This window comes from Oncorhynchus masou, chromosome 15 (assembly GCF_036934945.1).
Source record: "Oncorhynchus masou masou isolate Uvic2021 chromosome 15, UVic_Omas_1.1, whole genome shotgun sequence".
Classification (NCBI taxonomy): Eukaryota; Metazoa; Chordata; class Actinopteri; order Salmoniformes; family Salmonidae; genus Oncorhynchus; species Oncorhynchus masou.
Window position 1 is genome coordinate 36,968,400 of NC_088226.1, and position 15,317 is coordinate 36,983,716.

The 15,317-nt window shown below is 43.5% G+C and overlaps 1 protein-coding gene and 1 long non-coding RNA gene across 6 annotated transcripts in view; one reads left to right on the forward strand and one right to left on the reverse strand.

Annotated features, from left to right (window-relative positions):
- Nucleotides 1-10,512, reverse strand: part of LOC135556201 (uncharacterized) — a 29,226-nt gene extending 18,714 nt beyond the window's left edge. For 3 of the 4 annotated variants that reach the window (XR_010457959.1, XR_010457961.1, XR_010457958.1), the window contains exons 1-2: nt 10,424-10,505; nt 1,391-1,483 (exon numbers count right to left, since the gene is read on the reverse strand). This is a non-coding gene — a long non-coding RNA (uncharacterized LOC135556201). Of the gene's footprint in view, nt 1-1,390; nt 1,484-10,423 lie in introns of all 4 variants that reach the window. The other variant, XR_010457960.1, reaches the window with a different exon arrangement.
- ccdc17 (coiled-coil domain containing 17) lies at nt 1,199-13,437 on the forward strand. Of its 2 annotated transcripts, none has more exons than XM_064989200.1 (13): nt 1,199-1,609; nt 1,676-1,810; nt 1,928-2,132; nt 3,018-3,162; nt 5,916-6,023; nt 6,284-6,420; nt 6,668-6,790; nt 6,991-7,193; nt 7,279-7,355; nt 7,522-7,737; nt 10,430-10,652; nt 10,891-11,001; nt 12,921-13,437. In XM_064989200.1, exons 1-13 carry the CDS (start codon nt 1,409-1,411, stop codon nt 13,065-13,067), a joined length of 2,031 nt encoding a protein of 676 aa, XP_064845272.1. In that variant the 5' UTR covers nt 1,199-1,408; the 3' UTR covers nt 13,068-13,437. The 2 variants fall into 2 exon arrangements, with proteins under 2 accessions (XP_064845272.1, XP_064845273.1); XM_064989201.1 differs by having other exon boundaries at nt 6,997-7,193.
- Nucleotides 13,438-15,317: the final 1,880 nt, after the last annotated feature.

Sequence of the window (15,317 nt, forward strand, 5' to 3'; positions counted from 1 at the left end):
TAATTTTAATAAATATGGACACATACCACGCTGCACCTTGGTCCTCCCCTTCTCCTCATACGGCGACCGTTACATGAACACAAAACACATCAGAATTGTTATTTTGTTTTGGCAAATCAACAACAATGATTTAACTGGCAAATTACTTCAATCAATAGTTTATTTTGAAAAGTGGCTTTGACACCTGCTCTTGCTGAAACAATTTGTAGCATTTGTGTTGAGGAAACTATCATTGTGAGCGGTTGATATTGACATTGCTTCCTGTCCCCTAAATAACCCTTCTATGAGGATTTAGGTTTGTTTTGGTCAATTTTTAAAGTTGACAAATGTTAATGTCTCCGTTTTATTTGAACAGTGTAAGGCATGCATTTGCTTATCATTATATTTCTCGTCCGTGGTAGAAAAACTGTAATTTACAGTAATGGACCAACATTTTATTTTAATTCCATACTGATTTGAATGTAGCCAGTTGGGGCATAAACAATAAAACAAAAGTTCCGAAGTAATGTCAGTTTCTTGTTTAACCAACATTAAGTGTGACTTCTCATCGTAGCTGTTGTCTTTTTAATTTTCAGACATGCAAAATTAAAGTTCTTTGGTTGATAGACTGTAAACTTAGTCTCCCAAATCCCCTTACTGCTTGTATTAAGATACAACTTGTTTGCTTTCTTACATGAGAAATTGCTGTTGTAAAATGTATGCATTTACAGTACTAGATTTTGAAAAAAAAAATCCTGGCTGGTAGAATGTTCAGACAGCTTTACCACAAATGTAAGGCTCTTTGTTTTTTTGTTTTATTTTCTAATTTGGTACATTTTGAAACATTCATTTATTTTGTCTGCATATTGTTCTTGCAGCCTTTATTCAAGGTGGATTGTAAAAAATATAAAGTGTGACTTTTGAACGATTTCAGATTATTTTGAGAACATTATTTACTGATTTGGCGCCATGTACTGTACGAGAAAGAAACTACCGCATCTTAGAAAAAGAACATTTTAATAAATATTTTGCATCAGATTGCCAAACAGTTGTCTGCTTCTCTGTATAAAATAATCTAATCATACAGAAGTGATATGTTTAGTACTAGACTTATCCAGTGACACCTGTAAAAGCAATTTGCGTAGTCAAAGACTATAGAGCTGATTTGAGAATTCCGTGTTGTGGCCCTCCGTCCTCCACAACACAGTCGTCGACATGGTGACAGTAACCAACAAACAAGGAAATCGCCAGAAGCATATCCAGTCCTGTTACGCACATGAGAAAAGGAACTGCATACCTATGTTGTCTTGGGGGGAAGGGGTAAATAGTCTAATGATTATTGTTCAGCTCATTTAGGAGTACATTTAATATTTCACTCTCGGGACATGTGGTGTTTGCCTTTTGTTCTTACCCTGCGAACTTGACTAAAATGGATGCAGTGATGGAGTCATTGGGAGAGTTCCATTGTCGGGAGTGTAGTATGGCATTCTGCTCCCTTGGACTTCTGGAGAAACATAAAGCATTATTCTGTATCGGGAGCAGCATTGGAGACCCTATGGTGCTGAGACAAGAGCAGCCTGAGCGAAAGAGACTCTATCCAAAGCCGGCACGCACCCCTGATCTTATAAGGGTAAGTGTGTTAGCTGTTATAGTGGCTCTTGTAGTGTGTCTATCTAACATTGATTGTTCCTGGTAGCTGAGAGAGCAGCGGGGTACGCACCTACAGAACATGCAGGGGAGGACCAATGACACAGAACGGAGAGCTGGGAAAGAAGATAACCTACAGGGCAGTGTGTCAGAGAGCCTAGCATTGAGGAACCTTACTAATGAGGTGCCTACCAACGCTTAATCTGAACCATCTAGACATGCAATATAACCTATAGCCACCTTTGTAGTCCCTTTAATATTAATTAACAGACTCAGACAAATGTCATGCTTGAAATTATAGTTTCACAAGCTGAGGATGTCAATTGAGGGGAGTATGCCCAACCTGCCGAAATGGCCTACTGAGACCGAAGGTCTGGAGGACCAGTTCCAGGTGTTGGGGAGAAAGTGTGCCCACAGGGACAGGCTGAGAGAGATGGCAGAGCAGCACAACCAGGAGCTGGCAGAGATACAGACCCACAACCACCTCCTGGAGCAACAGAGAGAGGGTAAGGGGCCATAGAGATCCTCCAACACAAAGAGATATGGAGGAAGGAATCTCTTATACAGATTTTCATGTAGAAAGGTTAAATTGGCTAGTGTGATCAGTTACATGTAACTTTACAGATACAGATACAATACAAAAAAAATAGATTACTGCCTCCAGAGTGGCGTAGCCGGTCTAAGGCACTGCATCGCAGTGCTAGAGGCGTCAATACAGACCTAGGTATGATCCAACTGGCTGTGATTGGGAGTCCCATAGGGCGGCACACAATTGTCCGGGTTAAGGGAGGGTTTGGCCGGGGGGGCTATACTCATCGTGCTCTAGCGACTCATTGTGCTGGGCCGGGCGCCTGCAGGCTGACCTTGGTCATCAGGTGAACGGTGTTCCACACATTGGTGCAGCTGGCTTCCGGGTTAAGCGGGTGGGTGTTAAGAAGCACGGTTAGGCCGGTCATGTTTCGGAGGACGCATGACACGACCTTTGGCTCTCGAGCCCATTGGGGAGTTGCAGCGATAAGACAAGATCGGAATTGGGGAGAAAAAGGGGGTAAAAAAAAAAAAAGATTAGTTCTTGTATCATTTTTTTATACAGAAAGGATATTTTCAACAAAAAAATACATTGATACTTTTCTGTTTTCTCAATGCTATTCAAGTTAAGTTTATTCTACCTGAGAGAGTCTGACCACAAGTCAGAGACCACTACCATGACACACCAAATGTGCTTGATGGTTAATTTTTATTTTATTTTTTCTTAAGGGGAAAGTAATCCAAAGGTAAAGTATTCAGATTAAGTAACTGAATTTGGGTAATCCCAAAATTAAATTACTGATTACAATTTTGGACAGGTAACTAGTAACTGTAATGGATTACATTTAGTATGTGTGTGTCAGACATTGCATGGCAGCTTGGGGCCCTGGCAGGCCAGGGCAGCACGGCCCACCTGGAGACCTTGCTGCTGGAGCTGAGGGATCGGGAGGAGAGAAACGAAGAGGCTCTACAGCAGCTCAAAGACCACATCACTACCCTGCAGCCTGGGTGAGTCCACTAGACGGCAGCAAATGACCATCTCAAACACACAGTCGTGGCCAAAGGTTTTGAGAATGACACAAATATTAATTTCCAAAGTTTGCTGCTTCAGTGTCTTTAGATATTTTTGTCAGATGTTACTATGGAATACTGAAGTATAATTAAAAGCATTTCATAAGTGTCAAATGCTTTTATTGACAATTACATGAAGTTGATGCAAAGTTTCAATATTTGCAGTGTTGACCCTTCTTTTTCAAGACCTCTGCAATCTGCCCTGGCATGCTGTCAATTAACTTCTGGGCCACATAACCCTTTACCCCAGTCCTCAGCAGTCCAGTCCCTGTACCTTGTGCAGAATATCAGTCTGTCCCTGCTGTTTTTCCTGGAGAAGTGGCTTCTTTGTTGCCCTTCTTGACACCAGGCTATCCTCCAAAAATCCTTGCCTCACTGTGCGTGCAGATGCACTAACACCTGCCTGCTGCCATTCCTGAGCAAGCTCTGTACTGGTGGTGCCCCGATTCCGCAGCTGAATCAACTTTAGGAGAAGGTCCTGGCGCTTGCTGGACTTTCTTGGGCACCCTGAAGCCTTCTTCACATCAATTTAACCGCTCTCCTTGAAGTTCTTGATGATCCGATAAATGGTTGATTTAGGTGCAATCTTACTGGCAGCAATATCCTTGCCTGTGAAGCCCTTTTTGTGCAAAGCAATGATGACAGCACGGGTTTCCTTGCAGGTAACCATGATTGACAGAGGAAGAACAATGATTCGAAGCACCACCCTCCGTTTGAAGCTTCCAGTCTGTTATTCAAACTCAATCAGCTTGACAGAGTGATCTCCAGCCTTGTCCTCGTCAACACTCACACCTGTGTTAATGAGAGAATCACTGATATGTCAGCTGGTCCTTTTGTGGCAGGGCTGAAATGCAGTGGAAATGTTTGTTTTTTGGAATTCAATTCATTTGCATGGCAAAGAGGGACTTTGCAATTAATTGCAATTCATCTGATCACTCTTCATAACATTCTGGAGTATATGCAAATTCCCATCATACAAACTGAGGCAGCAGACCTTGTGAAAATTAATATTTGTGTGTACAGTTGAAGTCGGAAGTTAACATACACCTTAGCCAAATACATTTAAACTCAGTTTTTCACAATTCCTGACATTTAATCCTAATAAAAAATTCCTGTCTTAGGTCAGTTAGGATCACCACTTTATTTTAAGAATTTAAAATGTCAGAATAATAGTAGAGAGAATTATTTATTTCAGCTTTTATTTATTTCATCACATTCCCAGTGGGTCAGAAGTTTACATACACTCAATTAGTATTTGGTAGCATTGCCTTTAAATTGTTTAATTTGGGTCAAACATTTTGGGTAGCCTTTCACAAGCTTCCCACATTAAGTTGGTTGAATTTTGGCCCATTCCTCCTGACAGAGCTGGTGTAACTGAGTCAGGTTTGTAGGCCTCCCTGCTCGCACACGCTTTTCTGCCCACAAATGTTCTATAGGATTGAGGTCAGGGCTTTGTGATGGCCACTCCAATACCTTGACTTCATTGTCCTTAAGTCGTTTTGCCATAACTTTGGAAGTATCCTTGAGGTCATTGTCCATTTGGAAGACCCATTTGCGACCAAGATTTAACTTCCTGACTGATGTCTTGAGATGTTGCTTCAATATATGCACATAATTTTCCACCCTCATGATGCCATCTATTTTGTGAAGTGCACCAGTCCTTCCTGCAGCAAAGCACCCCCACAACATGATGCTGCCACCCCTGTGCTTCACGGTTGGGATTGTGTTCTTCAGCTTGCAAGTCTCCCCCTTTTCCCTCCAAACATAACAATGGTCATTATGGCCAAACAGTTCTATTTTTGTTTCATCAGAACAGTGGACATTTCTCCAAAAAGTACCATCTTTGTCCCCATGTGCAGTTGCAAACCGTAGTCTGTCTTTTTTATGGTGGCTTTGGAGGAGTGGCTTCTTCCTTGCTGAGCGGCCTTTCAGGTTATGTCGATATAGAACTTGTTTTACTGTGGATATAGATACTTTTGTATTCTTCACAAGGTCCTTTGCTGTTGTTATGGGATTGATTTGTACTTTCGCACCAAAGTATGTTCATCTCTAGGAGACAGAACGCATCTCCTTCCTGTGCGGTATGACGGCTAGGTGGTCCCATGGTGTTTATACTTGCGTACTATTGTTTGTACAGATGAACGTGGTACCTTCAGGCGTTTGGAAATTGCTCCCAAATATGAATCAGACTTGTGGAGGTCTACAATTTTTTTCCTGGGGTCTTGGCTGATTTCCTTTCATTTTCCCATGATGTCAAGCAAAAAGGCACTGAGTTTGAAGGTACTGAGTTTGAAGGTAGGCCTTGAAATACATCCACAGGTACACCTCCAATTGACTCAAATTATGTCAATTAGCCTATCAGAAGCTTTTAAAGCCATGACATCATTTTCTGGAATATTCCAAGCTGTTTAAAGGCACAGTCAACTTAGTGTAAGTAAACTTCTGACCAACTGGAATTGTGATCCAGTGTATTAATCTGTCTGTAAATAAAAAAATACTTGTGTTTTGCACAAAGTAGATGTCCTAACCGACTTGCCAAAATGAGTTTGTTAACAAGACATTTGTAGAGTGGCTGAAAAACGGGTATGTAATCTTCCAACTTCAACTGTAAGTTATAAATAGACATGGTTATAAACTAGAAGAAAAAAAAGGAACATACAAACAAAGATGTTCTTCTGTGCTTTTCATAGGGTCAAAGAGGTCACGTTTGACTCACCCAACCCTGACCACAGGAAGGGACATAATGCCAACTTTGACCTAATATCCTCTGAGGATGGAGCCCTCTCCACCCAAATAAGGTAAGTAATATTTGTATGTCTTAGTGTAGCTACACCTCAGTACACATTATTATTAGCACCAATGTTGGTGATATTAGAAGCTGTAATCATAGAGCAAGTAAGTAGCCGTCAGGTCATTATTCAAAAAGAAAATGTGTTCTCAATGACGAACCTGGTTAAATAGTTGCTGTAGTGTTAGTAGTAGCAATGTACGGTATTACTATCCTGCAACATATCTGTATCTATATGTCTGTGTTTGACTGTGTCTGTTGGTGTGACAGAGCTCTGAGGCTGGACTACATGCAGTCAGGTGGTTCTGATCCGGTTGTTCTGGCCCAGATGCATGACATGCAGGCAGAGGCCCAAACTCTGGAGCAACAGGCCCAATCTGGGGCCGACAACAATGGCAGGAGGAAGAGTGAGTGTCAGTCCTGCATGGTCCTTCATTGGGGTATGGAGGATGTCACATTGGGTGCTTTAGTGCCACCTTGAGTGATTTGTTTCTATTGTGCATGTTTATGTCTGTGCCTGCACCTATTTGTCTTTCTGTTATCTTTAAGAGACAAATAACTGTAAACCGTTTGTTTTTTAAAGAAAAAAGTACTGTCTCCTCTTAACTTTGGTGCCTCTCTAACCACCCCTTCTTTCCCGCTCTCTCTGCCCAGGGACGAAGCCTCCTCAGCAGGCTGGGAACTCAGAGGTGCTGGCTGTGGAGCAAGAGAACCAGAGACTGGAGGAAGAGATCTTCAGAATCCAGTTGGCCAGAGACAAACACCGTCGGGAAGACGGTGGGTTGTCCTCTCCATCCCATCTCTGTGATTAACATGCACATAATTATATACATAGACAAGCAACATTGCTGATAAACAATGGCAGTTAGGAGTAACCACATTCACAGTGACTACCATGGGATGTGTAGAATTACTATCCATTCCAATGCTTGTAGAGTCATTCTAATTGGATGGGATTCTATATTCCTCTGATCCAGTTACAGTGGGGTCTGAGCTCCATCAGATCCAAAGAGAACACACCCACTACATGGCCAGCATTCAGGCTGAGCTTGAGAGCCTTCGCAGGGAAGTAGAGCGAGCCAGAGAGGGCCCTAGGGACAGGAGGCTGCCCCCACCCCCTCCATTCCCTGCCCCACCAGCCATGCATCCCCTTGCCCAGATATATGCCCCTCCAGCCCTGGTAAAGCTATTATGTTAATATCTATCTGGTTTTCTTTGACGACATTAGGCCCATATAGTATATCCCCCATATGTTCTTGTTGCAGAACCAGTCCAGGCCCCATTCCACACTCAAGGAAAGGCATGTACTCAACTCCCTTGGGCCTGCGCCCTATGACCCTGCGTGAGTCCATTATGACTAGCACATCTATGTTGGCTATTTCAGTTTTCTATATGATTCAAATAAAACATTACTTTCACATACATTATTAGACACACATTTATATAACTAACTCAGATGTGCAGGTATGAAGTACCTCTAAACTACTCTAAACCCTGTTGAATTGCAGGGCTGGTTTTGCTGTCTTTTATGACTTGATGCTTGGGGTAGATACCACGCTGAGGGTTCTGCGTCCGGTGGCTGGTCTCTACTCTGGAGGCCAGGAGGTGGGGCGGCCTACCCCATTGCCCCCTACACAGTGCCAGTCTGGAGGGGGTCAGCCCTACAGTCAAACTGTGCCCCCTGGGAACTATGCCCTCCTGGCAGTCAAACAGCCTATGCCCAGGTAAGCAACGCAACCGGAGAAGAAAAAGTACATGTGAAACTCATCCATAGCATGTTGGCTGGAGTCTATCGGTGACCTTCCCTGAGCCCACCTTCCCTGAGATCAAAAGGCAATTGTTGCTCACTGAGTGACAGACTTGTCTCGTGCTCTGTTAGCTAAGGTTTCCTTTGAGTTGTGTGTGGTGTTGTTCAGAAGGTTGCATGTTCACTACAACTTGGGGACAAAACTCTCTGCCTCCCGAGTGGCGCAGAGGTCTAAGGCAGTGCATCGCAGTGCTAGAGGCATCACTACAGACCCGGGTTTGATCCCAGGTCTGTAGCCAGCCGCGACCGGGAGATCCATGAGGCGTCCCATAATTGGCCCAGCGTCGTCCGGGTTAGGGGAGGGTTTGGTCTGCCGGGATGTCCATGTCCCATTGCGCTCTAGTGACTCCTTGTGGCGGGCCGGGCACATGCATGCCGACTTTGGACACCAGCTGGACGGTGTTTCCTCCGACACATTGGTGCGGCTGGCTTCTGGGTTAAGCGAGCAGTGTGTCAAGAAGTGGCTTGGCAGGGTCATGTTTCAGAGTACGCATGGCTCTCGACCTTCACCTTTCCGAGTCCGTACGGGAGTTGAATCGATGGGAGAAGACTAACTACCAATTAGATAACACGAAATTGGTAAGAAAAAGGGGTAAAATAAATGTATGCATGTATACACACACACACGGCGCAAAAAAGTATGTGAACCCTCTGGATTTCTGCATAAATTGGTCCTAAAATTAGATCCGATCTTCACCTAAGTCACAACAACAGACAAACACAGTCTGCTTAAACTAATAACACACAAATTATTGGATTTTTCTTGTCTATATTGACAACAATATAAACACTCACAGTGTAAGTTGGCAAAACCATGTGAACCCTTAGGCTAATGACTTCTCCAAAAGCTAATTGGAGTCAGGAGTCAGCTAACCTGGAGTACAATTATTGAGACGAGATTAGAGATGTTGGTTAGAGCTGCCCTGCCCTATAAAAAAAACTCACAAAATTTGAGTTTGCTACTCACAAGAAGCATTGCCCGCCTCGAACTTTAGAGATCTAAGACCCAAGAGTAAGAATTGTGGACTTGCATAAAGCTGGAAAGGGTTACAAAAGTATCTCTAAAAGCCTTGATGTTCATCAGTGACCTCAAGAGAGCGGTTCCCACCAGACATCCCAAGAATATTGCTGAACTGAAACAGTTTTGTAAAGAGGAATGGTCCAAAATTCCTCCTCCTGATCTACAGAAAACATTTGGTTGAGGTTATTGCTGCCAACGGAGGGTAAACCAGTTACTGAATGAATGTTTCCACTGTGTGTTCAATAAAGACATGAAAACGTATAATTGTTTGTGTTTTATTAGTTTAAGCAGACTGTTTGTCTATTGTTGTGACTCAGATGAAGATCAGATCAAATTTGATGACCAATTTACGCAGAAATCCAGGTAATTCCAAAGGGTTCACAGTTTTACTTGCCACTGTACATACACTACTGTTCAATATTTTTGGGTCATTTAGAAATGTCCTTGTTTTTGAAAGAAAAGCAATTTTTTTGTCCATTAAAATAACATCAAATTGATCAGAAACAGTATAGACATTGTTAATGTTGTAAATGACTATTGTAGCTGGAAACGGCAGATTTTTTAAGGAATATCTACATATTCATATGTCTAGTTTGAGAAACAGATGCCTCAAGTCCTCAACTGGCAGCTTCATTAAATAGTACCCGCAAAACACCAGTCTCAAAGTCAACAGTGAAGAAGTGACTCCGGGATGCCGGCCTTCTAGGCAGAGTTGCAAAGAAAAAGCCACATCTCAGACTGGCCACTAAAAATACAAGATTAAGATGGGCAAAAGAACAGACACTGGACAGAGGAACTCTGCCTAGAAGGCCAGCATCCCGGAGTCGCCTCCTCACTGTTGACGTTGAGACTGGTGTTTTGCGGGTACTATTTAGTGAAGCTGCCAGTTGAGGACTTGGGAGGTGTCTTTTTCTCAAACTAGACACTAATGTGGTTGTCCTCTTGCTCAGTTGTGCACCGGGGCCTCCCACTCCTCTTTCTATTCTGGATAGAGACAGTTTGCGCTGTTCTGTGAAGGGAGTAGTACACAGCATTGTACGAGATCTTCAGTTTCTTTGCAATTTCTCGCTTGGAATAGCCTTCATTTCTCCGAACAAGAATAGACTGATGAGTTTCAGAAGACAGGTCTATGTTTCTGGCCATTTTGAGCCTGTAATCGAACCCACAAATGCTGATGCTCTAGATACTCACTAGTCTAAAGGCGGCCAGTTTTAATTCTTCTATAAGCAGAAAAACAGTTTTCAGCTGTTCTAACATAATTGCAAAAGGGTTTTCTAATGATCAATTAGCCTTTTAAAATTATAAACTTGAATTAGCTAACACAACGTGCCATTGGAACACATTGTTGCTGATAATAGGCCTCTGTACACCAATGTAGATATTCCATAAACAAAATCTGCCATTTCCAGCTAGTGATTTACAACATTAACAGTGTCTACACTGTATTTCTGATCAATTTGATACTATTTTAAATGGACAAAAAAAAACAAGGACATTTCTAAGTGACCCCAAACTTTTGAACGGTAGTGTGTGTGTGTATTTATATATATTAATAATAATAATAAAAGACAAAACTCTCTACCTTCAGGATGCAGCCGTCTCCCTCCCTGTCTCTGGTGGTTGAGCTTCAAGCTGCCGGAGGTCTGGATGCCTACGGTCAAGAGGTCCAAAGGCTGGTGTCCCGGGGCTGGGCACGGCTGGAGCTCTTCGACCAGCACAATCAGGTTCATAGCGGATACTGGAGAGTGCCAGTACGTGCCCTCCCCATCCGACCATCCCTCAGTCCAATCCAGCTCAACTCAGTCCCCCAGGTGAGGGCAGACATGCGTCTCGCTGACTGCTAGTGGTTAGAATAAAGTTGGATTGAAAATCCATTATACATAATGTCTTAAAAATGACTATCAGTTGAGGATGACATACAATTCATGAGTCATCATACAATTCATGAGTCAAAAGTCATGAGGTGTGAAAGCCATGCAAGATGCAAATGACATGATGAAACACACACAAAGGGATCAGACGTCTAAATTGTGTGTCTGTGTTTTCTAGGTGGGCAACATGGAGCTGTGTTTACGGGTGGTCAATGCTCGGGACTGGGATGTGCAGTCCCTCGCCAAGATTGACCCAAGCAACACCAGCCACTATAAGTACCCCTCCATGGTACATTTCATTATATTCTCCAAAAAACACACTTCTCTGACCACATCATTGTACTGTTTCAACATGACTCTGTTTGCCAGTTGTGTGGTGACTTACAGTGCCTTCGGAAAGTATTCAGACCCCTTGACTTTTTTCACATTTTGTTAGGTTGCAGCCATATTCTAAAATGTATTCAAATTATTCCCCCCCCCCCTCTCAATCTACACACAATACGCCATAATGACAAAGCAAAAACAGGGTTGTAAAAATAAACAGATATCACATTTACACAAGTATTCAGACCCTTTACTTCGTACTTTGTTGAAGCACCTTTGGTAGTGATTACAACCTTGAGTATTCTTGGGTACCACACTACAAGCTTGGCACACCTGTATTTGTGGAGTTTCTCCCATTCTTCTCTGCAGATCCTCTCAAGCACTCTCAGATTGGATGGGGAGCATTGCTGCACAGCTATTTTCAGGTCTCTCCAGAGATGTTAGATCGGATTCAAGTCCAGGCTTTGGCTGGGCCACTCAAGGACATTCAGAGACTTGTCCCAAAGCCACTACTGCATTGTCTTGGCTGTGTGCTTAGGGTCGTTGTCCTGTTGGAAGGTGAACCGTCGCCCCACTTTGAGGCCCGGAGCAGGTTTTCATCAAGGATCTCTCTGTACTTTGCTCTGTTCATCTTTTCCTCAACCCTGACTAGTCTCCCAGTCCCTGCTGCCACCACACTTCACCGTAGGGGTGGTGCCAGGTTTCCTCCAGAAGTGACACTCAGCATTTAGAAGTGATGCTCAGCAGAAAGTTGTTTCTCATGGTCTGAGAGTCCTTTAGATTCCAAGCAGGCTGTCATGTGCATTTTACTGAGGAGTGGCTTCCGTCTGACCACTATACCATACAGGCCTGATTGGTGAAGTGCTGCAGAGATGGTTGTCCTTCTGCAAGGTTCTCCCATCTCCACAGAGGAACTCTAGAGCTCTGTCAGAGTGACCATCGGGTTCTTGGTCACCTCCCTGACCAAGGCCCTTTTCCCCCGATTGCTCAGTTTGGCTGGGTGGACAGCCCTTGGAAGAGTCTTGGTGGTTCCAAACTTCTTCCATTTAAGAATGTTGGAGGCCAGTGTTCTTGGGGACCTTCAATGCTGCAGACATTTGTTGGTATCCTTCCCCAGATCGACACAATCCTGTCTAGGAGTTCTACGGACAATTCCTTCGACCTCATGGCTTGGTTTTTGCTCTGACATGTGTAACAGTATAACTTTAGACCGTCCCCTCGCCCATACCCGGGCGCAAACCAGGGACCCTCTGCACACATCAACAAGTCACCCACGAAGCATCGTTGCCCATCGCTCCACAAACGCCGTGGCCCTTGCAGAGCAAGGGGAACTACTACTTCAAGGTCTCAGAGCAAGTGACGTCACTGATTGAAACGCTATTTAGCGCGCACCGCTAACTAAGCTAGCCGTTTCAAATCCATTATACATGCACTGTCAACTGTGACCTTATATAGGCAGGTGTGTGCCTTTCCAAATCATGTCCAATCAATTGAATCTACCACAGGTAAACTCCAATCAAGTTGTCGAAACATCTGAAGGATGATCAATGGAAACAAGATGCACCTGATCTCAATTTCGAGTCTCATAACAAAAAATCAAAATACTTATGTTAATAAGGTTTTTAATTTGCAAACATTTCTAAAAACCTGTTTTCCCTTTGTCATTTTGGGTGTAGATTGCTGAGGATATATTTTAGTTTAATACATTTTAGAATAAGGCTGTAACGTAACAAAATGTGGAACGGGTCAAGGGATCTAAATACTTCCCGAAGGCACTGTACACATTTAAAAAATGCTGTAGATCCTGACCTGGTGTGTTCAGTCCTACATAAAGCTTCAGAGTTTATTCTGTTGATAGTAGTTATGTGTACTCTGTCATTACAGGTGTCCCATATCCCTGCAACTCTTCAAGGAAATAGACCCCTTTCCTTGTCAACCTTACAGCCCTCCGCAGCCAATAACCTTTTGTCTCTCCTTCCCTACGCTGATCACGAAGACCCTCCCCCCAAAGGGGATCCCAATCAGAGGTGATTGATGACGCTGATTTTAGTGCATGGAAATAAGTACAATAATCACTGTGATTATTTAGGAGAGGGAGCGGTGTACATGTTAATCAATCACCACCTTCCGGAGACACCTGAAACCCCACCTCTTCAAGGAATACCTAGGATAGGATAAGTAATCCTTCTCACCCCCCCCCCCCCCTTAATGACTTAGATGCACTATTGTAAAGTGGCTGTTCCACTGGATGTCAGAAGGTGAATTCACCAATTTGTAAGTCGCTCTGGATAAGAGCGTCTGCTAAATGACTTAAATGTAAATGTAATGTAATGTTAATTCATTTGACCTTTTCCATTGATTGTTGTAAGTTGTCTGGATGTGGTTCATTTACAATGTGCAAATAAAGACACAAAAACCCATGACTCTATTTTTCAGTTTTCAATGATGGTATTATGATGAAGACCGTTAACACACACTACACAAAGGTATGCGAGTTTGGCTGTTTCAGCCACACCCATTGCTGACAGGTGTGTAAAATCGCGCACACAGACATGCAATCTCCATAGCCAAACATTTGCTTTAGGATGGCCTTACTGAAGAGCGCAGTGACTTTCAACGTGGCACCGGCATGTCACCTTTCCAAGTCAGTTTGTTAAATTTCTGCCCCGGTCAACTGTAAATGCTGTTATTGTGAAGTGGTAATGTCTAGGCTGTGAAGTGGTAGATCACACAAGTGCACAGAACAAGACCGCCAAGTGCTGAAGCGCGTAAAAATCGTCTGTCCTCGGTTTTAACTCACTGAGTTCCAAACTGCCTCTGGGAGCAATGTCCGCACAAGAACTGTTCGTTGGGAGCTTCATTAAATGGGTTTCCATGGCCGAGCAGCCACACACAAGCCTAAGATCAACATGCACAAAGCCAAGCTTTGGCTGGAATGGTGTAAAGCTCTCCGCCATTGGTCTCTGGAGTGATGAATCACCATCTGGCAGTCTGACGGACGAAAGTTTGGTGGAGGAGGAATAGTGGTCTGGGGCTGTTATTCATGGTTCAGGCAAGGCCCCTTAGTTCAAGTGAATGGAAATGTTTAATGCTGCGGCATACAATGACATTCCTGCAATCCGACTGCCAATCGCACACTCCCTCAAAACCTGATACATCTGTGGTATTGTGTTGTGGCAAGACTACATTTTAGAGTGGCCTTTTGTCCTGTGCACCTGTGTTATGATCATGCTGTTTAATCAGCTTCTTGATATGCTACACCTGTCAGGTGGATGGATTATCTTGGCAAAAGAGAAATGCTAACAGTGATCGAAACAAATTTCTGGTCCAAATTTGGAATAAGCATTTTGTGCATATGGAACATTTCTGGGATATTTTATTTCAGTTCATGAAACCAACACTTTACATATTGCATCCATATTTTTGTTCAATATAATTTAGCTGGAATCTAATACATTTCCACAATACACACCAACTAACCTTGCTCGGTTACTGAATTTGGGTTTCAGTGAGATCAATCCCTTCTTTTTAGAGGACAAGGAGGTAGAAGGGTTGGGTGTCCCCTCAGGGAGAAGGAAGCCTTTGATTGGCTACAGCCAAAAGACGAGCAAAGGTGTTTGTCTCTTGGTTGTCCTTCTGGAAGGTTCTCCCATCTCCACACAGGAACTCTAGAGCTCTGTCAGAGTGACCATTGGGTTCTTGGTCACCTCCCTGACCAAGGCCCTTCTCCCCCGATTGCTAAGTTTGGCCAGGTGGATAGGTCTTGGAAGAGTTTTAGTTGTGCCAAACTTCTTCCATTTAAGTGTTCTTGGGGACCTTCGATGATGCAGACATTTGTTGGTACCCTTCCCCAGATTGGTGCCTCGACACAATCCTGTCTCAGAGGTCTACGGACAATTACTTCACCTCATGGCTTGGTTTTTGCTCTGACATGCATGGTCAACTGTGTGACCTTATATAGACAGGTGTGTGCCTTTCCAAATCATGTCCAATCAATTGAATTTACCACAGGTGGACTCCAGTCAAGCTTTAGAAACATCAAGGATTATCAATGGAAACAGGATGCACCTGATCTCAATTTTGAGTCTCATAGCAAGAGGGTCTAAATACTTATGTAAATAAGGTTTATTAATAATATATCCCATTTAGCAGACGCTTTTGTCCAAAGCGACTTACAAGTCGGCTGGGGCCACTACTTTTACATATGGGTGGCCCCAGCGGGAATCGAACCCACGACGCTTGGCGTTGCAAGCGCCATGCTCTACCGACTGAGCCACACAG

Excerpts from the sequence above, each read along its gene's own strand:
- ccdc17 (XM_064989200.1), top strand. The coding sequence starts at position 1,409 with ATGGATGCAGTGATGGAGTCATTGGGAGAGTTCCATTGTCGGGAGTGT. Across the intron at positions 6,791-6,990 it reads CAAACACCGTCGGGAAGACG|TTACAGTGGGGTCTGAGCTC; the intron begins GTGGGTTGTCCT and ends CCTCTGATCCAG. Across the intron at positions 7,356-7,521 it reads CCTGCGCCCTATGACCCTGC|GGCTGGTTTTGCTGTCTTTT; the intron begins GTGAGTCCATTA and ends GTTGAATTGCAG.